General features: G+C 34.1%; 3 protein-coding genes across 11 annotated transcripts in view; 1 reads left to right on the forward strand and 2 right to left on the reverse strand.

Moving 5' to 3' along the window:
* Positions 1-27,094, forward strand: part of LOC113003148 — a 177,949-nt gene that overhangs the window by 10,913 nt on the left and 139,942 nt on the right. For 5 of the 7 annotated variants that reach the window (XR_005574944.1, XR_005574945.1, XR_005574943.1 and 2 more), the window contains exon 2: positions 19,401-19,565. Coding sequence is in view for 2 of the 7 variants with exons in the window: in XM_026131307.2 (XP_025987092.2) it covers positions 19,401-19,565 (165 nt within the window). In the remaining 5 variants the exon portion in view is untranslated. The remainder of the gene's footprint in view (positions 1-19,400; positions 19,566-27,094) is intronic. The other 2 variants (XR_003268283.2, XM_039450000.1) reach the window with 1 other exon arrangement.
* On the reverse strand, positions 17-3,342 carry LOC105194751 (N-acetylneuraminate lyase). Its single transcript, XM_011159831.3, has 8 exons — positions 3,011-3,342; positions 1,852-1,913; positions 1,693-1,763; positions 1,364-1,509; positions 1,112-1,280; positions 852-997; positions 473-644; positions 17-411 (listed from the first exon to the last, which is right to left on the reverse strand). Exons 1-8 carry the CDS (start codon positions 3,014-3,016, stop codon positions 251-253), a joined length of 933 nt encoding a protein of 310 aa, XP_011158133.1. The 5' UTR covers positions 3,017-3,342; the 3' UTR covers positions 17-250.
* The window catches only part of LOC105194827 (1-phosphatidylinositol 4,5-bisphosphate phosphodiesterase epsilon-1), a 133,669-nt gene continuing 111,756 nt past the window's right edge, over positions 5,182-27,094 (reverse strand). For 2 of the 3 annotated variants that reach the window (XM_026131305.2, XM_039449927.1), the window contains 13 exons: positions 24,584-24,820; positions 23,881-24,108; positions 18,001-18,458; positions 17,150-17,453; positions 16,517-16,719; positions 15,540-15,838; positions 14,957-15,183; positions 14,359-14,586; positions 13,813-14,037; positions 13,424-13,727; positions 12,766-13,114; positions 11,755-12,084; positions 9,970-11,485 (listed from right to left, as the gene is read on the reverse strand). In XM_026131305.2, coding sequence (XP_025987090.1) covers positions 9,970-11,485; positions 11,755-12,084; positions 12,766-13,114; positions 13,424-13,727; positions 13,813-14,037; positions 14,359-14,586; positions 14,957-15,183; positions 15,540-15,838; positions 16,517-16,719; positions 17,150-17,453; positions 18,001-18,458; positions 23,881-24,108; positions 24,584-24,820 — 4,908 coding nt within the window. Of the gene's footprint in view, positions 11,486-11,754; positions 12,085-12,765; positions 13,115-13,423; positions 13,728-13,812; positions 14,038-14,358; positions 14,587-14,956; positions 15,184-15,539; positions 15,839-16,516; positions 16,720-17,149; positions 17,454-18,000; positions 18,459-23,880; positions 24,109-24,583; positions 24,821-27,094 lie in introns of all 3 variants that reach the window. The other variant, XM_039449924.1, reaches the window with a different exon arrangement.

The raw sequence follows: 27,094 nt of genomic DNA on the forward strand, positions 1-27,094 counted from the left end.
ATACGGATAAAAGAAATTGATGAATTTACAATATATTTATGATATATATTTACAAAATTGACAAAATTGTAACAATATGAATTAATCTTTTTGAGTTGTTAGAGATATTTATTGTTAGAGATATTTATTTTTAAAAAATGCGCGTGTTACTGTAACGTTATTTTATGTTTATGATTGAATAATTTATTGTAAAAAAGATAATATATGCTATATAAATACGATAAGGTAGAGAAGGAAAATATTTTCATTGTCAGTAATATTTAATTTTTGGTTGATATCCTAAGCTTGTTAAATCTTTTATCTCAGTTTCTACGATCTCGGAAAAAACAGATTTAGGTAGTGCACGAGATACTCCAGTGTCAATGTCAGTAAGAAGGGCCATTGCTATTTTCATAGCCTGCACTCGATTACCTACAAATAATTGATTTGGAGTGATAATGCGCTTTATCACAGATACAAAAATGATATTTACCATGTTTCATTATAGCAACTACAACGCTTGAAAGTTTTTCTTGTAAATTTTTAGCTCTTAACGTATCTCCACTCTTGCAAGCAGCAAAAATATCCAATACAAGTTCCGGAAATACGTTTATGCTGCTTAATATGAAGGAATCCATCCCTAATGCGTATGCAGCGTTTATCAACTAGAGAATCAAACCAAATTGAATATATTATACATTTTTTCATTACGTTTGAATAGAAAAATTTGAATAAAAATAAGCTTGAATATAACTAGTTGGTAAATAACTGTTCAGTCAGGAAATAGTTATTGATTATTTCTTATTTATTTTCTATTGATAAAGCGATAGCTCTAATAGTTCTAGAGCTTACGAACTACTTTATCTTATTACCTGATTATTGCCAAGGAAAATAACATATTTTCTATCGTCGGCACGTAGTGCTTGCGCTCCTTCCTCTAAGTTTGAGCTAGTGAATTTTATACCGACAAATTGAGGTATTTTATCCCTAATTGATTCAAGAAATTGTCCCATATGTACTACAAAATATTCATGTATAACATAATGCAATGCATATAAAGAAATATCAATCTTACCAATTATGCTAATTATTTATATATACATGTATAATAAAATATCGAAAGGTCACTTACTGTTAACATTCGTCATCATAGGAATATGATAGTATAATAACGGTGTCTTTGGTGCTGCTTGACCAACTATTTCCAAGTATTCGATCAGTTGTGTAGGAGTAGTAGGCTTGAAGTACAATTCTGGTAAGCAGAGTATAGAATCCACTGACAGACTACTTGCGTGTTTCGCCTATGAATTGTTTTCCTTCTGTTATTTAATCGCGGAAAATGGAATGAACGTTATTTTCTTCATATATTAATAATTACACCTACAAGTTCGATAACATCAGGAAGAGGTGCGCCTCCTACTTGAATCATCAGGTGTTGCTTTGTTTTCTGTACTGCCTTTACCCAGGTTTCAGTAACAAGTTTTCTTTCGGTAACAGACATTGCCATTCCTTCACCATTTGTGCCATTAACTATAAAAAGAGATATGGCGGATTTGCAAAAAATTATAATGTTTATTCAAAATAATTAATGTACGTTTGTCTTTTTTTTAATGATTTTTGTGTGAAGGTTTTTTCGGCAATTTAATTGTTATTTAAACAAATTTTACTTAATTAAAATTGATTAAAAAATTGAATGAGTTAAAATTGACTTACCCAATATACCTTTGATACCTTTCTTTGCTAAATATGACGCATACTGTGATATAATGTCCAAATTAAGAGATCTATTAAAATTTAATAATTAAATATTGTTTGTTATCATTTAGTTCAATATTATTATTGAAAGAAAGTTTATGGATATGAATTAATTACCCATTATTACCGAAAGGAGCTAATACTGGAGCAATAAGACCTCTGTATGTATATGACAAACGCTGTAATTTTAAAATTAATTCTCTTACAATATTACAAATGTTTATAACTTTTTTATTTAATTTTATTTATGTTAACAAGATATATCGTAAATATGTGTACATATTAGTTTTCCGTTAAAATTATTTATTTTTGCTTTATATATATTTTCCTTTAAATGAATAATAATACTGGTTGTCACAAAATTATATTTTGTAATTTTTTGTAAATATCATAAGATTAAATTTATTTATTTTATGTTATATATTTTATTTTCATTTATTTTATAAATTACTTTGTTTGATGCATATTTTTAAGAAAAGGAGCACAACAAAAATAAACTAATCTTAAATAAAAAAATTTATTTTTTTTATTTTTATATGATTTATTTATTAAAAAGAATGAAAACTTTAAAACAGTAAATTTTGTTGTTGTTGAAATTAAATTTTTATTTAATTTAAAATCTTTTCATATTTTTTATTTTTATGAGAAATGACAAGTATAAAAGTTATCAGAATAAATAAATTAATATACAGAAAGGATAGTTTATTTGTAAAAATTTACAATACTTAAATTTACAATACACTTTTCTAATACTAAGAAATAAATGTTATAATATAAATTTTAAAATATTTTACTACAAATAGTTTTTGATAATTGTATTAATACATAATTTATTTAAAATATTTATAAATTTTATTAAAATTAATATAAAATTTAGAATTTGTCATATATATATATGATTATTTTATGTTTTATTTATGTAACATAATAAAAGATAAGTTACTTTTTATTGTTTATTTTTTTAAATAATTTTTATCCACTGAAGTTAATAACCAATATTTTAATATGATGCGATTGAAGAACTTTCAGAACATAGCACAACTAGCAGCTTTAAATAAAAATTTTTCCGACGACGGTAGCATAATCGATATCTATAAGTGCGATATATTGTGCAGTAATTCTACGGTTAATTACATTTTTTTAGATGTATGTTTTTTTTTATTTTGTGTAATTAAAGACATAATATGCAATGGAAGAACGATTAGAAATTAAAGTCATTTAAATATTGTCTGATTAATTACATTTGCGATGAATATTGTGAATGTCATATACTTACGGACATCGTGTTATAAGTGCGTAAAACCTTACCACGGCAGCGATACGAAAAGAACTAAACAACATGAGCAACTAAATATGCTTTTTCTCGTCGAGTGCTGATAAGATTGTCTCTTGTTTGTAAAACATTAAAGGTGTATGCACCAACGATAGAAATATTAAATGTTAGAAAACATTAAATTTATTAGACAATTTAAAATTTGTTCTTCGATTGTGTTAAACTGAACGTGTAATTAACATTCAGGTCTTTTTGCATTTTGTAAACTGGAATAATTAGCAACGTTTACAATGTAAAAAATGTAAAAACACAAGAGTAGATGAAATAATAGATTTTAACAATGGCGCATAATTAAGCGTAATATAAATCGTTAATTTTTAATTTGAGGGAGATTTTAATTAATATTTTTTTGAAAAATATATGACTAGACCTTTATGAAAAATATTGTTATATCAGATAAATGTTATCTAGCAAGACGCTCATCACACATTTAACAAGAAAGTAAAAGAACACAATTAATTATAATTTAAAAGTTTAAAAATGTTCTAAAATTGGATTAGGCTAATTATATCTCAATTTAAATTTCACGTGATTTAAGAAATTTATTAAATTTAACTGTCAATCTAAAAGATAAACTTTCCATTATTTGGTTACCTTAATGTTATTATATAGAAATATTTTTTACATAAATTGACGAGGATATATGAGGAGAGGAGGAGAAAGAGGAAATTTTCTCACTTAAAATGACAAGGGGCTGTAATTATTTATAAAAATGCTTTATGCTTATATATTTACATGTAGATCCTTTTTCTCAACAATGTCAATAGTATTAATATATTATTTTAATGGTAAATTCACTATAAGTGGCCAAGATGGTCGCATGCTTTTTTTATTTAACGGGTATTACATGCTTTTCTTTGTTCCTCGAAACGAGAACGGAGGCTACTCGAGTGTTTACAATAACGCCAAAGAGAATTCTATTAATGTTAGCGGCTACTCGTATAATGCTCGTTCTTTTTTTATTTTGTAATAATTGTCATTTAAATGTGACGAAATGCTCTACGGCATACTGTACGCGTACTAGTAAAGAAGTTTTCTGCTTTAGCAATAACATCTTTTTTTTATGTTTTACAAATCTTTCATTGTCCATCTTTTTCTTCAAGCATCGCAGCTTAATGGCGATTGTAATGCATGGAATATAATGGCATGTAGCTTAATAATATTTCACAATAAAGTTCACAAAGAATTTTTTTTTATTTTGATCAATCTATATTTAAGAGGAATTTTACGAAAAGTATAATTTTACGTGCACGTACAACGATAATATTTTGTACACTAATTGAAGGTTGAACGGAAAAATTCACAGATGTTAGTGGCAAAATTATAATGCGGCATTAAATCAATACGATTGAGATTAAAATTTTTGAATAATCAAATAGAATTTGAAATAGAAACGTTCTAAAAGTGTACATCAAACGGCATAGCGTTCTGTTCTACATTTTTTTCGAACTTTTCAAGAGACGGTAAATTAATTATTGTAGAGTACATTAAAAATTATTGAACGAGATGAATAGATTTTAGAGAAGTAGGCAAGAAACGATTACGATTAACCTGGTTCCCTTCTCTCTGGTAACTATATATGTAGTCATTATTATTCGGCGATTTAACTAATTGCTGCATAGTTCGTTAACTTGCATATATAATTTCTTCCGACAATCACAGCGATACTTGCTGACAATGGGCCGGAGAAAGCCGTCGACGAGAGACGCGAGCAGCGACCCTTGCTCTTGCAAGATAAATGCAATACGTATATGATAAAGTTCATAATTATGCAAAATGAGACATCTCGTGTCGCATCTGATCGTATCTCGATCAGAAATCGACTCACCGTGCGAAATCGGTCCCAGCCCGATTGCGCACGACGAGAATATACGTCTCTTAATTAATCAATTATAAATATTAATTAAACAATTTATCTCTTTTTTCTTTTCTTTAAATCGTTCCATCTTACTAACTATCTTACTCGCATTTTTCGTCATGGTTGAGGATAACTCTTCCGTTTTTTTTTTTCTTTTTTTTTTAACTCCGAAACATGCCACGCACACAAAAATGCCGCTCGACGGCCCTTCGATAATAACGCATATATACGTATAGATTGATCATATTTATATGTATTACGCGCATTTTTTTTTTTTTTTAATAACGTAACAGCTACCGAAGAATCACGGATATGTACAATTAGGGATATGGCCGGCCGACATTAAATCCATTTTAAACGGTATATAATTCATATCAGATTTTAGAATAGATTTCTTTTTATAATTTTATATATCGCGTATATTTCGACGTAGGTGTGTGTTTCAATTTATAAGTTTATATACTCTCTAAGTCCGTAGAGTAAAAAATTATTTGAAAATAAACTCAATTTTTACTTTATAGAAGTGAATTTTGACTTTTATTAGAGTGGCATATTACTTGAAAAATTGCGCAATTTTTATTTTTATTTTTAGAGCAACGTTTTACTCTACGAGATTTAAAAGATATGTAAATGTATTCCAATTTCTCAAAACTGTGAATTAAATTCCATCCCGAATTTTGACGTGAATTGTAGATTGTTTAAAATGAGCTTTAGCATCCATTTATTTTGGCCTTTTGTTCGATCTTCTCGAGGATAGTCTCCCGTTCGGTTTCTGTCGTTCTGCCCATTTCTCATATTCTTCACGCTCTTTTTTCTTCCTTTCTCCTACTTTCTCCGTGAGGTCCATGTTCTCGACCGACGAAGAAAACAAGGAGTCTTAATACTGGTACTGTTTACATTTAGGATCGGCTCCTGAGAGCTCGCTCGGTAGTGTCCTTAATCAGAGTGGTCCCAAAAATATTAAGAAGTAATCGTTTCGCGTGTGCGCACCGCTCATAATAAGTCATCTTAAATGCTCGAGTTCTTTGGAGTCAATCTTGAAAAAAGAAGATGACGAACGAAAGATTGAAATATCGTCGAGCATGAACGCCGTCAACGCGTTGTTACATAGAACAACATTCCGTTTTATACATCGATTTTTATTTTCTACTTCATTTTTGAGAAAAAGTACAAAAAATATGTTTTATTTATTATTGTGGGATAATTTCTATCCAAAGTTAAATAATAAATTAGAAATGTGTGAACTATTCAAATCAGATTTGATTTGATTCAGATTTGAATTTCTACAATTTAAATCCAAACTACTCGAAAATTTCAAATCTAAGAGATTCTAATATGAATTATATATACTAACAATTTTATAAAGTACCATTAAAAATAACATTATGTCTTCCTCATTATATAATCAATATTATTTTTCTTACATGATAATCTTTTTTCGTTATTGTCTCAAATTTTAACCTAATAATTTGTTTAGCATAATTAAATACAATAGTTAATATATAAATATAATAACTAAATATAAGTAAGATTAAATACGTTGTGAATTGTGTTTCAACGATTTGATTCGGTTTGATTTGAATTCGAATAAAGAAATTCAATTCTATTTGATTCGGCGTTAAAACATCTTGATTCAAGTTTTTATAAAATAAATAACGATAATAAATGATAATAATACCTCTTTATAATAAATAACGATACTAAATGATAATAGATAATAAATATTTTATATTATGCATGTCGATGAGATAGTTATTAATGAATTAAATTAAATGGTCTAGAATGAATAGCGTATCGTTATCATTTATCTTATCTGCGGTTCGAATTTAATGATGTAGAGATAATCTAATCTTGTATAATCCATATAACTTATATAATTCTTGTAATTATAACAAAATATTAAGGTTTTCGCGAATTTTGGTATTGAAATCAAAATTACATAATGAAGTGAATTCGTAATTGTGATTTTCCTTTATTAAACTGTTTAACATCATGATTTTACGGGAGGTAATGTCTTGTCGACGACGTCCGTGCTTTCGGAAAGTTTCGAATTTGGTAATTGCACGCAACTCATTTGCCCAGCGGTGGCACAACAACGAATGGTTACAACTGTTGCAATCGAAATGCAACGCTTGATAGACACTGTCCTTTTACAATCGATGATCTTCTTGATAAGGGGGTTTAATCGGAGGTCCAAGGAGCGTCGAATATTTATTACAGTAATTAATTAACGTTATTAGTAGCCATTGTTCGTTACTGCTATGTACATAATGTTCCTTGAGGATGCTGCTACGTATTAGGTAAATACTGTTGTGGTGTACCAGGATGTACTTTGATCTCGCTTATTTTTTAGTAAATTACACGCGGTGATGGAAATACGTGTACTTGTTGCGCTTGCCAAGCTGTTGCGCTACTTTGTCTTCCGTTTGCTAACATTTGAAAGATTTGAACGCATCGCAGTCACTCGCATACGTAAGGTGATCAAAACAGAAGAAAGGCAAAGAGATAAATATATTTTTTATATTTCTATAGTATAGAATATTTTTGTCAGAAAAGACAAAATTAAAAAAAGAAAATTATAATATATTAATTGAGAAAAGTACTTCTATAAATAACATTGTTCCAAAAACATTGTCGAGGCAACGGAAAACTCATTTTCGAAAGAATGGGATGTATGATTATCTTACCGCTTGTAATATTGTCAAATATAGTTGATAAATATATCATAAATTAAATGTTGATCAGTGCATATTTGCGAAAGTGCTTTACGATTGCAATCGTAAAGCTATAACGATAATTGGTTTAGATCTTGCTTTTCTTTGGTGATTTGATCTACAAATTGGACCAATCAAATTATTTTTATCTTTCTTCTTCACGGCTAACAGATAGAACAACCGTTTTGGGAATGCACTATAATGCCTCTCTTATGTAGAGATTATTCTATCGAAATGACGTTTCTTTTATTCTATTCTTTTTACTTACTCAAGGACATGTGTACAAATGTAATTGGCCTGCGTGTTTATTCCTCGTTTCTTATTTCGTTTATCTGTCTCGCCCATTTGGTCTCTTATGTGGATATGTGATTACATATTTTCGGAGAGATGAAGGATAAGGAAGGAAAGTGGTATCCAAAAATATATAGTGTCCTCAGTGACGTCGCGAAGCACGATCTCGGGGTAGGATATGTGACTAGTGTATACATATCTCACATATATTTTTCTCACAGCATTGAAAAATCCCGGCGTTTTTCGTGTCATACAGATTCACCTAAAAGGAGATTTTTCAGTCTGAAAAAATATAAAATATCGTCGTCTCGAAAAAATATAAAATATCTAGAATGATTCGGATATGGAAGACGGGGCAAGGCTATTTCGCGACCTCACTGGTTTGCGACGTCAGATTCCATATTGTTCCTCATTAATTAATTAATTAGCATTATTAGCGAAATTATTTTCCATTAAAATTAGGCTGTCGGCTTCGAGTGTGCGACGAGGCTCGTCGACGCGCGAATGCCTTGTCATGTGAAAAAATAATTGAATAGAGCGATAGCGTACATTCGGACGCGGTTTTGCACTCCATCGACACTCCTTGGTCTCGTATTTACAATCTACGTATACATACGCTCGCTAAAACAGTCAGGAGAGAGGGACGGTAATCGAGAATGCAACATCGATCTACCCTCTAGCGTTAACAATATATAGTAAATATGATCTTTAAGTAGCAACTCCCAATATACATTACGATGCGTCATTGGATTTTATACTCAATTTCCTTATCACATGGTCGACTAGATGCAGAAAGAAATTGTTAACATTAATAGAGCGAACAAACAAAGTGCGATAACAGCGATATATAACTTTATTACGGAGCTCTCGCGCGAAAGCGGTAGCCCTTGTATCAATGGAAAACCTCAGGTACGACGTAAATGATAAAGATGAAACGCTTACGAATGACGAGAAGTCACGTGAAGCTGCGGAATTTTCTTGGAGATACGATATATCGATTAGACAACGGTGAATCCGATGTATTTCAAACGGAAACACGTTCAAATAGGGAAGCACTTCCGATACGTCTAAATATTACGAATGTGTCGCGAATGGATCTAGAATCACTTAGAATCGTCGTTTGGCAAAATTAGAGATCGCCCGGTGCAATCTCCCTTCTTCTTTCGTTGTACAAAAATAATAAAATCAGGCGCGACGCGTGGCATTTAATTCATTTTACGACGCGCCAGCGCGTCTCTGTCGAACGCGGCAGCTACGACATCGACTGATATACGAATTTATTACTGCCACGTAACGAAATCTATATGATGCTTGGCTTTCAATCAAACTTAAGGGGATTCAAGAATCGTCGCTTTGCCACTTAATGATTGTGCTACGTCGTTACATCAGATATGCTATACTCTTTAAAACTCTTGAAAAATCTTTGAAAATGGCGGCGTAATAATCTTCATCTCGGTATCGTTTTCTATTTTCTTGGGAATATTCGATTCGCCGAAGTTGCTTTTTGCAGCGATAGTGATTTCGTTCGTCCGATATTTCGCCCCAAATATCACGGAGAAAATTGCGTGCGTAATCGCGAGTTTAAGAATGTCGCGCGTTTGTTTTCCAGACATTGATGTTTTTCAAAAAGTCATTCCGATTCTTCCCTTTCCTTTTCCCCATTGCAGATATCGTATTTTTTTGTCGTGTGTGATCAAATGATAAAAACACACTGTCTGATATTTCTCCAATATCGTGATAGGCATTTAACTATTCTGGACCGTACCATGACTCTTATCATTCGACTTAACGATTTAAAGATTCTAACTTCTTCGAGCGTTCATGACGCTAGTATAACGTAAATTTTCCACAAAGTGAAATTTTTTGATCCTCTCAAGCTCTTATTTTGGTTTGAGATCGCACTTCGACAGGATCGTTGGCATGGGAAACGTTTCGCAAGATCAGAACTAGATTCTGATTACAGTAATTGAACTACGAGCTTACAGGTGACTTCTCCGAGCGGCGAGGATCGATGATATCGATGTCGCCCTTGATTGCCACTATGACTTCCAGCTCATCAGTTTTCTGAACGAGACCTTTTTCAGATGGAAAGCGGCATTCAGCAAGTCGGACTCGCGCGTGTCTTCCCCGTCAGAGTGAACCTCTCGTCTACGTCCCGACATCAATAGCCTCTGTCTCAGGCCTCTAGAAGAGGCCGTAGGGTCAGACAGTGCTTCCGAAACAGGCACCTTTTCTTTGCTGGATCCTGGCAGGGATACCGATCTGCCCACGGAAAATCCCTTGCTGAGTCGGTCGAGGGTCGCGGGCAATAAATTCCGTCTCGGAATGGCTTGCTCTCTTTCTCTGAGAATAAATCTTCCAAGTGTCTTCCAAAAGGCTTGCGTGGTGTAAACATTCTCGTCGTCACTCAATACTCTTAGCTGACGATTTCCGCTCCCGACCGCGCCCGCGCCACCCCATTCCAGTTCCTCGACCAGAGCGAACTTGGACGGGTTCTCCATTCTTCTGGCCTTTATCAAAGCTTGCGCCAGCACATCCTGCGCTGAGCTGCTTATCGGCACGCGTAGAATCGCATAAGGGATCTCCGGTGAGACATTGTAGACGCAGACCAAAAAGGTGTCTGCCTCGTCCCATATGTGAGTAGATTGGTCCTTCGTGTTGGAATCGAGTTTCGAGTGACCAGCCGTGCTCCTGATAGAGGCGAGCCACGCCCTACTGCTTGGATCATCGCCTACTCGTTTCAGTAGGAAGCGACCTTGTCCTTTCCACAGGGCCTGTGCCTGAAGGGGATGTTCCGTAGGATCCAGCACGCGTTGAGTCGGTAACTCTTCCTTGTCCCTTTTCTCCCATCCGCGGGATACTTCTTCCACCAAGATGTATTCATCCACATGATTCGGCGATATCCCCGCTTTCTGCAATGCCTGCAGCATTACTTCTTGCGTAGTACTCTCCTGGGTAACCTTTAGGATGGTGTATGGCTCGTCCGGTATCACGTGGTAGACCATCAAAAAGAACATTCGTCTCTTCAAGGTGACGCCACCCAAAGATCCGGGATCAACGGTGCTCAGTTTCTCAGGTTCTTTGCTCGACACGAGACGCTTAGATGACTCCTTGTGATCGCGGCAGCAGGTGTTATAGTCCAAGCTTTCCTCCTCCAAGCGAGAATAGATGAAGAGCGTAGAAAGGGCTAGCGGTTTGTTCTTGCAGGATCGTAATCGTACGTGTCGGTAGCCGGGTCGTAGACATTTGAGCGGTATAACGCGTTGCGCAATCACGTGATGAGAGCTCGCTTCGATAACACCGAAACGCAGGAAAGCGAGATCCTTGAACATCACTTGAAAGCAGAATTTTTCGTTCCAGATGGGATTCACTGCATTGTTATGGATCACCTTTGTTTTGTGCTTTGCGCAGTCGATCGGTATACCGACCAACTCGATCTCGACGTAGGTGCTGGTGACGAAGTTCGTAACCGAGACGTATTGTCCTGAGACTATTGATAGACTCAAATGCGCGGAATGTAGCCCGTCGAATTCTTTGTCCCAAGGGTTGAATCGCCTGTCAAAATATTTATGATTGTTTAACATTTTTCGAGAGATAATGTATGATTATTTAGAAATAATTTATTTTTTTTTAAATATAAAAACGTTATCTTAATAACAAAAATGAATTTTTATAACGTAATATTAAACGAGATAAAAAAAGATCACTTGTTGCTTATGAGTTATAAATTAGTCGTTATCTTCAAGAATATTATGTTAATAATTACATTATCATTGCTGCATAATTAAAAAACGAATAAGAAATATAGATGGGTGTGAATTCACCTGTACATCATGTGTCCCTTGTCCCACATTACTGATGGTTTTCTAACGTATCCGCATTGACCGCTTTGCTCGAACATGGCTGAGTTTAGATTTAATCCCGCGTCATCGGTTTGATAGTTTAGTGCGACCATTTGGATTCCAAAAGCCCAAAATATTACAGGATTGAAATTTGTGGAATCAATACGCATTCCTGCAGGATACGTTCGAATGAGTTGCGTTTCTGCATGGGCAATCACACCTAACGGCTGCTTCCTACAGATCTTCTTTGCCGAGCTCTCGTTTATAGATGAACATTGGAAGCAGGCCGGCATGGCAAGGCCGCGAGTGGATCTAATAACACAAAAGTACATACCAAAATATTTTTTAATCTGTAAAATTAATACTCGTCGAATAAGAACGATTGTGATTTTTATACGGAAAAAAAATCTAGTTGCATAAATTGAAAATCTGGTAGAGATTTAATTAGAAAGGTACAAATCAGATACTTATTGTTGAATCTGTCAAATATTTTAGAGAAAATGACGTAAAATACAAAAATTACGTAAGAAAATAAGAAAGTATTATTTTAAACAATGATATACTGAGAAAAATGTTTTAATTATGTGAATAAGACGTATATGATAGATTGCATTTTGATGAGATCAAACGGAATTTCTGATTATTATGATTGAACTCGATATTTTATAGCTAAAACATTTCAATAGACTTAGCTACAAAAATTTGATTAGCATTCTCGGTTGGATCTATAAAACTTCCAGTTTTATTTGACTTTTTTTTAAAGTATACTGACTAAAAAAAGTATACTGACCTAATCGAATAAATTTAATATTATAAACAAATTTTTATGCATTTAACAGAAATGAAATAATGTTTATCTGGTGATTTTCAGAAGAATTTTGATTTGTTCATTTTTCGACAGACATATTGATCGAATCTACTAGAGTTTAAATTTATGCGGATTTTTTTAGTGTAAAATTGAACAGAAAAAATATTTTACAATAAGAAACTAACCTGAAGATATTATCAATATTGCTGCCGCCGCTCGCGATTGAAGCGGACGTGGAAAGCGATTGTGGTGATCCTGATGAGGAAGCTACACTGCTGGGTCCTATACCGGCAATGCTGTGCCTCTGAACTGGCCCCGTATGTGACGGATGACGTATTTTTCCCAGTACGACTGGCATGGTATTTAACCCACGGAATTTAATCGCCTGCATATAAATCACCAAGTCCGACAGCTCCTTGGCTATCTGGCTGCTCTGTTTTTGCGTCTTGTCATCCATCCCTGAATCCGATTTCAAACGACCATGCGGCACTTGGCCGCCACCCAGATATCTCTCGTAGCTTGAAATCGAATTATCTGTAAATTATATGCCAAGCAATTTGCTTCGGTGAGTTTTTAACTGGCTGCAATTGTTATATTTCTTAAAAATAAGAGAGGGTTTGGATTTATCGTTGTACTAAATTCGGGGATAAGCGGCAATTAAGTAGGGTACAGTAACAACGTGGCATGCATTAGCATATTTAAACCCGGGCTTAGGAAGGATTAAGAACAGTAGTGTATCAATAGCGAACTCCGATGTCTTTTTGGGAACCATAGATCTGCCGGTGGATATCGTGAACTAAATTTTCCAAGCACACTTCATTATTGATAATGTATTATTTTTACCATCGATGTTGTCATCCTCGTCGTCGTCCTCTTCGTCGTCTTCGTCCTCGCTAAAGTATTCGACGACCGATGTGCTGCTTATGTCGGTTCGCATCTGTTTCATGGAGGATGCGCGATCCGACATGAGCATCTTCCCGCGATGACTGACGGGCGTGTGTGACAAAGGGCCGACAGGGTCGACCACCATCTTCTTATTTTTTACCAAGATTCGATAACGAAGCTGCGAAGGCGAGGGTAGTTGAGGATCGTCACTGAAGTCGGATTCGAAGAGAAATTTCGTTACCAGTTTCTCGCCAAAAACAGACTGGAACAATATTCATTATTCGTCACTTGGCTTAGACGCGATAATTATGATAAGAAAATGATTTACTAGATAATTAATGGGATACCTGAAAGATTTGAGCCATGCGAGCTTGCTGATTTGTCGAACAGTGATTCTCGATGGAAAGGATTACGGGATAGGGGGAACTGACAAAGGCGCTTCGATCGATCGCCTCCACGACCGAGCGAAATGGTATTTTTGTAGTGAAAGTGTGACCGTGATAAATCAGCGGGGATCCATCGTCACCGTCATGACAGTCGAGTTCTACGCAGCGACATCCGGTTAAGAGCACCTGTACAGATTTTTATTGTCGTTTGTCAATAAGTTTCAATCACATTAATCTTTACTTTGTTTCAATGAAAATTCCTATTACTCATTCCGCGCAGAGCAAAAAATGCATTTTTTAAATTGGTGCATTTTTTCACAACTCTTGGGTATTCTTCTTATTTTATATTTCACTGAATAACACGCGAGTTTATTAAATAACGCGTAATTCAAAATTTATTACACAATGGAAGGAAACTAATATAATATTAATATAAAAATATTTTATGTTCTAGTTCTATGAAAGCTTATTCACAGTACAAAACTATTTTTCAAAGTTGCAATGCACCTGCGAATACAGTTGTACGGAAGACTCTCCTTTGAGTTGATGTCCGGTTAAATATGTGTTGTGGGAACTGGCAATGTAATATTGCGACAATGGCTGCTGCATCTCGGTTTCGGACGGTGTCGCATACTCGTTCGGGAAGGCGTAATTGTCCTTGTCCATCATATATCGTGCAAAACCCTCGAAAGACAAACACCACTGTGTGCGAAGTGCCGGGTCCGGTTCGTGCCTCTGAAATGAGAGTAAACGGGTCCGCTTGATTGTGTTACGTCGCCTTGTACGTCGTATGAGTGCGCGCGTAACAATGCGACAGTCGTATGAGGAGAAGTTGTGTCTTCTATTTCCAGATAAGACAAATTGAAATCACGGTTTCAGTATAACGGGATGAAAGGGAGGATCGTTTATCGTTTCCAACAAAAGCCGTTTATTCGCGAGATTGAACGCAAACACATTAACTGTGTACGGCGGTCTTTAGCGCGCGAAATATTAGGGGATATTAATTTCCTGTATATGTGTGAAAACAAAAATTGTCGGAGAGAAATGAAGCCGTCGTGCAAACATTCTTTCGCGGGCGGAACTCTCTGACCCCATAAACATTTACCTTGATCAACGCCTTGATTTCTTCGTCGCTCAACTTTTCTTGCTGCCGAGATTCCAGGAATTTCGTGAATGTTGCCAGAGTGATCACTTGGGATTTCGACGTGTCCACGCCCGAGCAATTATTGACTATACTTGCCGCAGCAACGGCATCGAAAATTTGTTTCTTTTGTAGATTGCTGCCCGTTTTGTATTCGTGACAATCAATAGAGTTGTTTCTCGTCAACAAGCCTGATAAGCCATTAAAAGCATTAATATTTCATTTTAAATTATATTATACCTAATTTGTAAAAAAAAACACTCATAAATTGAAAGCAATTCATGAATTGAAATTGATCCAATTATAGTGACTTTGTTCCATTTTTGATAAATATTATATTATACTAATTGAATGAGTTAAAACTTAGTATTCTAATTCTAAATTATTGAAAATTATTAGTGGATTAATTAATATATTTATTTTTAAAATTTATTGTTGCATTTCCATTTTTACGACTAATATAAGGATCATCTAATATAAATGTGTTAAATTTTACATTTATATACAAAATTTAATGATTACATCAGTCATATTCCTACTAGCTTACCAATTCTTTGTGGAGTAGCGTCGCTGGTCTGCCTGAGCACCACTGGGCGAATATTAAAATCTCTTAACGATCCATCACTCTGGCTACGACATGTTATCGCTAATTGGCCGAACAAATCACGCAAATCTTTTCTGGCTCGTAAACTGAACGATCGGAAAAGCGCGACGAACTCCACGAAGTTCAATTGCGTCTCGTACATTATATCAGTAGTGCGCGCTTTCATTTGCCAAGGTGCTTCCAAGCCTCCTGCTATACTACCGGACCCGTTCTTGTCCTTTTCTCTGGCAACACAAAATAAACTGCGCGCGCGTTATTGCGAGGTGTTCAAAAAAACTTATCTATCATATTATAAGTAATTAAAAGATATTTTTTATGTAAAACTTTATAGAATTTTCGAAATTTATTATATTTTTCTTATTTTAGAAACATATCTCTAACATACGTTTAACTATGTTTAGAATATTTTGAAAATATTTTCTTAAAATATTTAGATAAAGTTATGATCATTTGATTCGAAAATTAAGAGAACCAAATGATATTATTTATTGTGCTTAAAAGTCGAAAAAAGCAACAATTTGAAGATAAAAAGCGCTTTGATTTGTCAGATTAAGTATTGTCCAAAAAGTTTTCTTCCGTATTGCATCGCCATAATTGTATCTTGGATATAATTAACTTTATATTAATAAAAAATATTCTGGAATATTATTCACGCATGATAAACACAAAAAGCTGTAGAGACCTTTCGCTTTTTGAAGAAATAAAAATGGCAAAAGTTGCTCATTTTTATCATTGTAGATGTGAAAATCTCTTTAAATCCATAATCCGGATTTATGTTCAAATGACATTCGACACGGAGCTGTAGGTAAGATTTTCTATTCCAACCTACATAATTCTCGGCCTACATAAATCTTTTACTCGGAATCGATAGATAAAGAGAATTTGATGAGAGAAATCAAGCATGTGAAAGAATGATGTACCTTTGAAAAGCGGAGTAAGGCAAGTTGGAAGTGATACGATCGCCGACACCGGGCGGGCTACGTGGCGGGATTCGGTCTCGACTTGCTCTCGGTGACGCTGGCAGAATCCTCGTTAAAGACTCTCTGCTTCCCGTGATGTGACGAAGAGGTGTAGCGCATAGACCTCCATCCGAAGTCGAGGAATCGTATTTTATGCTCAAATCCTACGTTAAATCAAAACTATTCAATTTGACGAACGCAATTGGTCACGAAATAAAGTACATTGCAGTTATACAGTGACAAATAAAGAATTTGTAATAATAATCAAGCCCAAATGATAATTGTTAAGTTCTGTTGAAATAATTTTAATTGTGTGTTCAGTTAATATCTATAATATTTAGTAATCATTTGATAAACATTTAGTAACCGATTAGTTACTATTATTACGTTTGATTATTATTTTATCATATTTGGTTACTATCAATATAATTATTTAGTATTACTAAATATTTGATTGTATCAATCAGATATTTAATTGAAATTGTTCCACCACAAAGCTTGATTATTATTATGATTAAACTTTCCTTTCAGTAATCTATATACAATCTAATCTGACATATTTATTACAAGAGAATCGAGATAGCCTGTACGAACCTTGGTTAAAGCATGAATGTTGCCGATCGATTTTGTCTTTTTGCCTTTAACATTTCGTCTGCGTAGAGTGCTGCTGCTCGTTGGAGACAGCGTCCCGACACTTTCCGTCATGTACCAGTCGCGACCGCCGAAAATGCGAATAGCATCGGCTGTCGTCGGCTGTTCCAAGCCTTCCGTCGGTTGATCCAAGTAAGAATAGTATAATTGGAGATATTTTTCTTTCAACCAGCGCGATCTACGATCTGTTAACTGTTGTTGTCGTTTGAGGCCTCGCAATATCCAGCACAATCCCATGTACCATATTCTGAAAGCGAAGCAACGTGCTAATTACATAATTTATGTAGCTCAACAATTTAACAGTAAATTATAAATTATTAGAGGGAATTGTTAGAGCCGTGCAAAATATGTAAGAGAGATATGTTTGTAATTATTAATATATTATTGCTCGATCATGTATTATGAACATGCGGTTAATGCAACAATATTAATGAATCAATCTTCTAGTGGTTAAGACTATATTAATGGTATAGCAATTAATTTCTGCATTAATTTCTTTCTTTACGGGCAAGTTTGAAGGTTTTAGTACAAATAATACACTGAAAATAATTAAATTGCCAAAAAAAATGTTTGTGAAATAATCTCGAATATATAAATCAAAGAATTTTTTCTCCGATAAACGTGAAAGTAAAAAGTATATCCCTATTTTCGTACATAAACTGAAGGTGTATTTCTATTTCTAAATGTAATTGTGTGACGTGAGATATATGATAAATTTCGAGTTACTTTTTCTTTCTCCGCTTTATTAAGGCATTCAAATAAATTAGAAAACGAGCGAAGCAATTTATACGTACTTGCTAAGGGCGGGAGGGCAAAGTAGGAAGATCAGTCGATTGTCCGGAAGATTGGAGCCATACATGAGGCCGATGCAGCAGTCGGAGTCAGGTAGGCCGTATCTCTTGCAGATGCTCCTCAGATCAGCCTCTCGATCGCGGTCGTAACAGCCGATCATTATCTCCTTAACCGATCCCAGGTCGAGGTATCCCTCTTCCAAAGTGATAGAAGCGCAGTCAGCCTGCTGCTGCGTGTACCTGCCGACTAGGCCCGGTGGTAACGCGTCTTCCGGGTTCGTGCTTAGCGAAAACTCTGTGAGGGTGGCACCGCCAACTTGCCCCGTTTTCAGGGGACTCCAAGGTGGCTTCTCCCACACGAAGGTGCCACAAGCGCGATCGACGCGCGCGAACACCAATGCCGTCCTCGAGGTACCACCCTCGCAGTCCCAATGCACTAAAGTCGTACCATGATGTAGCACCTGAAATATGTAATTTTTTAAAATATTGAGAACCATGTATTTATTCATCGTATTGACTGATGAAAAACGTGCTTCGATTTTCCATCAGTTTGATATCACATAAAGTTAGAAAACACCAAAGTCGAAAAGAGGATTGAAAAATTTCTCTCTAGATGGAAATAGAGTATATCGTATCTTGGCAATTTTGTTTCGATCTTTACCGAAATGTATTTCGTATTTAACTTTAAAATACACCTTTGATCTTTTGCTCTTACTTACTTTAATAACGTTTGATACGAAATTTACACACACACACACACACACACACACACACACACATCATATCGATATTTATAAATTATCTTTTTGCGAGTTATTACATTATTATCGTCAAACGTATTAATGAATAAATATGCGTCATATTAAATTTCTGTAGAAGAAACTTTCATTTTTATTGCATTTCTGTAGGGAAATTTTAGTTTAATATTAAAAATTTATAATTGATATTTTATTGTGACTTAGGTTTATATTCAAACGTACTTATAAATATGTTGGCGCGCTCTTAAACTATTTACCTTTGTCTATCATTCATTATACATAAAAGAAGGATAGAATGATTTACTAACGTGCTAACAACTTTATAATATAAGCTCGTTCTGAACATGAACCTTAATGTACACAAAAAGCTTTTGGGATTTTGCATTGCATATATTTCATAGCTAATTGATAGAAATAATAATATGTAAATACAAAAATGTAAACGTAACGGAAATGTAAATATGTAACGAATAATCCACAATTCGATTTCAAACGTTCAAAACGTTATTCTGCTAGTTTTTAATATGGGAACATCATGGATTGTCCTTTTACTGGGTTACGGTGATAATGTCATTGCTTAAAAACAAAAAAAAACCGGAATAAGCGCCTGTTATAAATGTATTAACATAAATATATTAATTTCAGGGCACACAAGGCACTAGCTACTATGAGGTCATCTTTGCAACTGCGCCGCACGGACTTCGTGTTTCCACAAAGTACGAGACACCGTGAGTACATTTATAACGCTGATGGGGCTCGTAATGGACTTATAACAGCGTTTATGCGGCCGTCTCTAAGCGCAGTGTACAGGTAGACATTTACTGCACGTATGTTCGCGTATGTGCAAATTCGTATATTTGGCTAGAGTTATTTACCGATGACATAAGCAATTGCTCGAATGCACAATTTTCCATCACGCGTAATGCGCACTATTGCTCCAGAGATTGATGGTGAAAATGTATACGTTTTAATATCGTAATATTGAATATTTAAATACTGGCGAGAGTTTGATTTTCTAAATATAGAATATATCTCACAATTGTCATTTTCACATTGTCCCGAATAGAATTTGTAGCTAGATTTATATGTATACATGTCGAAACAGAGACAAAATTTCAATTCACTTTCAATTAGTTTCAATTATTCGTATCAATGTGAGTAAATGGAGAACAGGAATTTAATTAATTAATTAATTAAATTAATTTACGAGATGTTAGCGTGGTTCTCATTCATTTTTATTTTTGCAACCACATTCGAATTATCAATTTAAACTTCTCACGTTTGCACATCCGGCATACTTTTTCGTTTAAAAATACCTTTCGCATTTCAACATCACACAATTGCAATTTTTATAATAATTTATTAAAAAAATATAAATTTCACTGCATCTCAAATTTGATATTTGGTTTGTCATTTAACTTTTATAGTGTTTTTAATCGATGAGATTATTCTTTGAATATAGAATATCTTGAAAATATTCAGTTATTTTTACGAAGCAACTTAAAGCCGAATTGTTATTAACAAAATTGAAGGCATTTTGAATTACATGACAATTTCTTATTTTTCAATTTCTTTCAAACAATTAACATTAGTTTATATTTGATCAAAGAAATTAGATTAATCAGGAAAGAAAAATTTTAAACAATAAAAAATATCCAAGATTGACTTTTTGTTATTAAATAAAAATGAACATCCAATTTAAATAATAAAAAAATCTATAGGTCAAAGTTCTTAAATAACTAGCAATGTTTCATTAATCGTATTTTTATTATATACGATGAGTACGTATACGAGTGATACGTATTTGACTATATATTCTCTAGACATTTATTGGTGTTAAATCAATTATCTTTATGAAGAACCATTCGCAGGGGGATTGGACTGGAAGAAGTCGTATAACTTCTTCCGAAATTCTTCCAAAATACTCATATTTCTCACTCGACATTGCAGTCAATAGATCGCGTGTTATGTATCCTCCGAGAATGTTCTAGCAGAGAGAAATTCATGGTGTATCGATTGCGTCGGAATTTCGTGATGGAAGGATAACGGATTTTATTCGTTATAAACCGTTTTTCCCACAAATACGTCGTGTCCCATTTTTTCTCTTGCCACTCAATTAACGCTGACAATTGGTAGCTTGATTCAAAAGGATGACCTGGTTTTGCGTGCTACGTTACAACGTTTTTTCCGTCGGTCCCCTTGGTTTGTTTGCCGCAGACAGAAAATGATAGAGAGAGAGAGGGGGGGGGGAGAGAGAAAAGAGAAAGAGAGAGCATTTCTCTCGTCCACCCCTTTTCGTCCTCCCGCATATTTCTCTGTTTCCTCTCTAATTTCCGCGAAGCTTGCCGGAGGTATGGGAATAAGGCTAGTCCCTTTGAAATCCTTTTGACATGTAGCAAACTACGTGCTGACAGTATCTTTTATCTCAGTGGCGCAACGCCATAGAGAAAGCGTCGCTGTAACATTAGTATCTCGAAATCGTAAGGAGATACCTTATGCTGATGTATGAATACACCTATCTTGCAAAACCCTTATATTTCTTAATGAAAATTGTCAATCTCAATTTCAATATATGTTTTGCAAGATAAGTGTATTTATATATATATATATATATATATATATATATATATATAAGTTACACAAATGTCTATCTTTTCATGTCCCGATAACTAGATATCGGAGAAAATAGCAAACGCAGTGTGAAAGACGAATATCCTGCCTACACTTCTTTTCGATTTATGTAGCTTAAATAGGAAACTGCAAATCTAAGGATTTTTGAACTGCTCTTTCCTTAGCTACTATATCAAAGAAAAAATGTGTAGGCGTTTACTTAAATTTCAAAGGTAGCTATGGAATTTCTTAGCAAAATAAGAATTTCTCTTTAGCGTTTGCTTAAACATAATGGTGCTTTGGAAAAAGAGTTTGACTCTTAAATTATCTCTACTTTTCCACAAATTTTGTTTTCAGCTACGATCAATACATACAATTTATATGTAGTTACAATCTTCGTCTATATACAAGCTAAATGTCGTATCTTTCATTTGTATGACTTTTAGACTCAAGATGGTTATTTTTAATATTTTTTAAATTTTTTCGAATTTTTTTCTTCTTATTTAAATGCGACGTTGAAGATATAATATACGAAGATGTTAAATTATATCTCTGGATTCCGCGTCAGTCATAATTACGATAACAAACATAAATGCTGTAGCGTTTTATTTACATAAACGGAGATGTTCTCGAGAGGAAAGAACTCTCTTGAATATGGTCTTTCGCTTCGCGGTACTTGAACTTTTGCATTTCAAATGTTTCTTCCGTTATGATACATTAAATCCTCATTCTCATTGGAGCTCACTCGAAATAGAGAAACCAATATTCATTTTAGACGAAACAAGAAAGATTTAGGACTTCAATGTAAGTAAATATTTTCATGAATGCTATGCATATCATTATTTTACATCATCTCTTTCAATTGCAATTTAAAATGCATTACATAAAAAATTTACATTCTACTCTTTATTCTTGCGAATAAATTTTAAATTGTTTATTAAGTTTCTTGTAGAGAGAGAGAGAGAGAGAGAGAGAGAGAGAGAACTGCAAATCAATAACAAAATTAAATTTCTAGAATAGCATACGTAATGCTTGAATCTAAGGGATATCAAACTTTTAATCACTAATGCATCTTTTTGACAAAACCTTTTAATTACAATGTTTTTTAATATGACATATAGAATGTAACAAAAAATTGCTCCAAATTTCTCAAAAAATAAACGCGTCCTGAAAATTTAAATATTTTCTTATATTTCAGCTTATTTCCACACAATAATTTTTTCATAATATAATAATATTCTTTTATGGAGTTCCATAAATAAATTAGATGAACTATTCATCGTGCGATAATTTTTATTCGACACATAATAATTGATAATAGCGTTGAATACGCTATTTATGCCGCGTGACGTAAATAGCAGAAAAATCGTGCATCTCTAATTCTCCCCTCTTTCCCCTCGCGTCCTATAACTGCGCGTTAGGATCAAAAGCGTCGCCCTAGTATCGCGTCGTGCAACAAATCCTGCGAGTTCAATATTTGCGATGCACTCCACGCGCAGTTTCGCGATGTCACGTATACAATTGGCAGTTTCGTTATGTGACGCAATGTCTCTCGATCCTAAAACAATTGCGACGATCTCAGACAAAATATCTGTATTTTGCATCTCTCTTCCCCCCTCATCCCTCCCTATTTATCTCTGTATCTATTTACCTATCTGTGTACGTGCGTTGCCAATGAGTAATCCAGATGCAACATAGAGAGCGAGCATTGCACGTTATCACACAACGGAAATTACATTGTGTTGGAACTTTCCTAGTATTATCAATTATATTAAATTTAATTAAGTCTCAACGGAGGTATTTTCCGTATATCTGAATAGATACGACGAGTGTTGCTTTCTTGAATTATTACATTGAATTTTAATATTTTTTATTTTGTCTTAAAAGTTCGACTTTTTAAAACTTTATCTTTTCCCATATATAACAACAAAGAACTTTGTTGTTTATGAATTTCGAGGACATTTTTTTCTTTTTAGACTAATTTGATCAATATAAGTTATCAGTCAGGTGGAGTTTAAGAGAAATTTCAACGATTATTTGAATAAAATAGTTTGCTGTTCTTTACGTACTGTAAGTTCTCGCGTGAGGGTCAAACTGATTCAGACACGCAAGCTATAAATTACTAATTGATATTTAGTTCATTAATTAAACCCATTACGTAACAAAATATTTTTTTTAAATTGATTTTTTTTAATTTTTAATGTTTGGAGATTATTTTATGTTTAAAACATGTCTCAATTTATAATTACTTATAAATAAAATTGAAACACGTCAAGAAAGTTACGTGAACTGCGCTTATGGGTTAAAGTGTATTTGTACGGATTAAAGTTTGTATCTGTCTTTAGAATAAACACTGATGGGAGTTGTCTGCATGTATGGAACGTGTAGATAACTCGTGAAAGTGCCGTTTATATAATTATCGCGTAAAATTGGCAACGTGAGATTTTCATTTCGATACGATATCTACATTTCCGCATGAGATGTGTATGTGTCTGTAGAATGCAGCGCGACGTACCTGCAGGAGATGAAGATCCATGCCGGTGTGTGGCGCGGCAACAGGAAACAAAGAGACTCCGTGGTCGTTCTTGAGCGGCTCCACAGGCTTGTAGGAGTCCAAATCAAGATGATAGTCATTCTCGTCGCATTCCTCCGCCATGTAGGTTTGCTCGATCGCGGTCGTGTGAACGCTCATGATGCGATGAAGGGAACCGGTGGTCGCGTCTCTTCCACGAGCATGTCGATGCTTAAAAAAATGCCTCTATTAAATTAAACCATCCATTTAAGATATACGTTTAATTACGCGTGAAAAAAAAAGAAATATCTCTAATACAGATATCGGTGATTTTCATTCATATAAATGTAATTACTTTTTCGTTAATTCACTGCTACATCAAACTTACTTGATCTAAACTCACGTCATATTGCAGAATCTAATTCTATTTGTATTTTTATACGTCATATAATTTTATATACTTTTTTATTACACAATATATAAAATTATAAATTTAATTCTGACACAAGTTATAAATCGTTTAAAGTAAGCTTATTATGATAGATGTTTAAAGAAATTAACTTTGTGGATTCAAGCGTCTAATTTTTTTCTCACTTGTGTATATATGAAACATAATGAGTCGTACTTAACATGATATTATAGATTGTTCATTAAGATTGCTAGATTTTGACACGATCGATTCTCGTCGATCGGATATGCGTCTTACCTTGTGGAAGAGCGTGACTTTGTCGAGAACGGAATTTATATCGTGGGCTGGTGCGATGGTGGGGTTCTCCGGTTTGTTCAAGAATGGGCTTCTCGAACTCCATCCCGACGGTGTCTCTGTGTTACTCTCAACGGCGATCCTGGCGACCGGCGCAGAGGAAGGCACGTGTTCTTGAGGTTCGCTCTCCTTAATGATAGCACGTGGTGACTCGCGATTTTCCTTGAACTCGGGCTGGGGCTGAAACACGCCAAACCGACGATACTTAGGAATCGCACTTACGTGCACTTAAGTTTGTTATGCACAGGAATTGTTTGAGTTACAAAGGAATCTCAATCTACATCTGTACTGCGATTTCGTAACTATACCATGTAATTCAGAATAAATAATGAAACTGCAATTTATGCCAGAGTAAGCAGCTTTGAATTTATATCTTTTTCAGAATAACAATTGCAAAGTTACTGAATCTTAACAGCTGTTATTTTATAATAAGTAAATAGAACAAAGTGAATTAAACGCTATATTGTAGAAAAAAAATTCGTTATTTTTATTGGCACATGTGGTGCAAAATACACATACAAGAGCTTGTAGAAATAAATATTGTAAAAAAAAACCAATTAAACTGATGCATGATTTAGTGATGTATGTTTAGAAGATATTGATTTGAAAATGGTTGGTTTTTTTTTATTAATATTTATTTTTGCATTTATATAAACATTTATATATACCTATATTTTTTATATAAGTTAATAAAAATGACGAATTTCTTCTGCAAAGTAATATTTAATTGTGAATAAAATTTTATTTTGTTTACAAAAAAATAAAAAAATATTGAATTTTAGAAACTTTCCATTTGTCATCTTGTATAATATTCCCAATATTTGATTTTAAAAGAAATTTATATAAATATTGTTATTTATGTTTTATGCAATTTAACTGGAATGAGAGGAAATAAAAAGAAAGAAAATTAATAAAAATGAAGACTGGTACCTTGATGAAAAAATAAATAAATAATTAAACGCGAATGCTTGAAATTTTAACGGTCTGTTCACAGTGATGACAAATTAGCCAGTTTCACACATGACGTAATAGAATATCAACAAATACAGTATACAAAACAAAAAACGAGTAAGAAGAGGAATACGATAACGATTTGTTTATTGAAGCGAATTTATGAAAGCAACTTGTTATTTGAACATGCATATGAGAGAGATACTTTATATGAAATCATGAAACAGATGAGAATTATAATTAAATATTATAAATTATGTGGAATATTAATACGTATAAATTAATCAGTACAGTTTCTGATGTAACATTACAATCTATGGACCGCGGAAATTCAGAAGAAATAAAGAACTTGCAGCTGTTATTTCGCAGCATGTTACATTGTTTTAAATGTGGCAATACTTCGAAAGTATACATTGTTTGCGATAAGATGCTCATTTCAAGGATGTAGATTCGATAATCCGAGTAACGAAGTTGCTTTTGTACCTCGAAGAGGAACTTGCCTCTCGAATTGCGAATCAATAGTTTACGGCATGCTCTCGAAAGTACAATTTCAGAATACACTCTCACATGTTCATCAACAGGGACACTGGATGGTTCTTTAAGTCTCTTGATGACATGTAAAGAGCTCTTTCACAAGTGTAAATCTCTCGGGGCTCTCTTGTAAATATAAGTGGCACCGGAAAAGTGGAAAAATGGTGGCTGGTCTTCTTTTTAATTTACCTTGCAATCTCTTTGTCAGCATGTACGTTTTCACGAGAGATGTGGAGTATTCGATAAAAGTAATTTAATTAATGAACCATATACTCGTACATTAATGGTACATTAAATGAATCAAAATGTCCCTGGCATCTTCTCACAGTTATAAGTCTCACAGTTACTATCAAAAACGTACATATAAAAAATATGTAGTTTATATTAAAAATAATATTTTAAAATTACATATTTAGTGTTTTTGGTGAAGTTATTAAGTTTAAAATGTAAAGATTAAAATGTAAAGTATATGTACAAGTAATCGCTCGGTAGCTCTTCTGCCGTAAGCTAGATGCGCGCAGCAAGAACTTTAATGCAGCTTATAATTAACCGTTATCCGATAACCTTAATCTATCGCGTGGATATATGTATATGTATATCGAACGATCGTTCCACGCCGCGGCGTCATAAGGTAATGCTGTTTCATTTTGTCGTGCGGTGTTACCCGCCGATCGACCCACCGTCGGGCGGCATCCAAAGCCGCTAAGTCGCGCGATCCAAATTGCAAACGAGCTGAAACACGTGTGAATACCTCTGCCAGCAGGATAATTCGGATATATCTTGATCGAACTGCTCCTGGGTAAGAAGGTTATTACATTCAGATGTTAATTTAACGCTCTCGTGAAGACGGTGGCATCGACTTGTCGCGTGATGGAATGACACGATATCGTTCCCGGGCGAAAATTGAACTGTCTGTAAATGAACAGGGCAAACAAGACGGGAGAATTAACGTTTGAAGGAACCGTCTTGGGG

This window comes from Solenopsis invicta, chromosome 1, assembly GCF_016802725.1.
Source record: "Solenopsis invicta isolate M01_SB chromosome 1, UNIL_Sinv_3.0, whole genome shotgun sequence".
Lineage (NCBI taxonomy): Eukaryota > Metazoa > Arthropoda > Insecta > Hymenoptera > Formicidae > Solenopsis > Solenopsis invicta.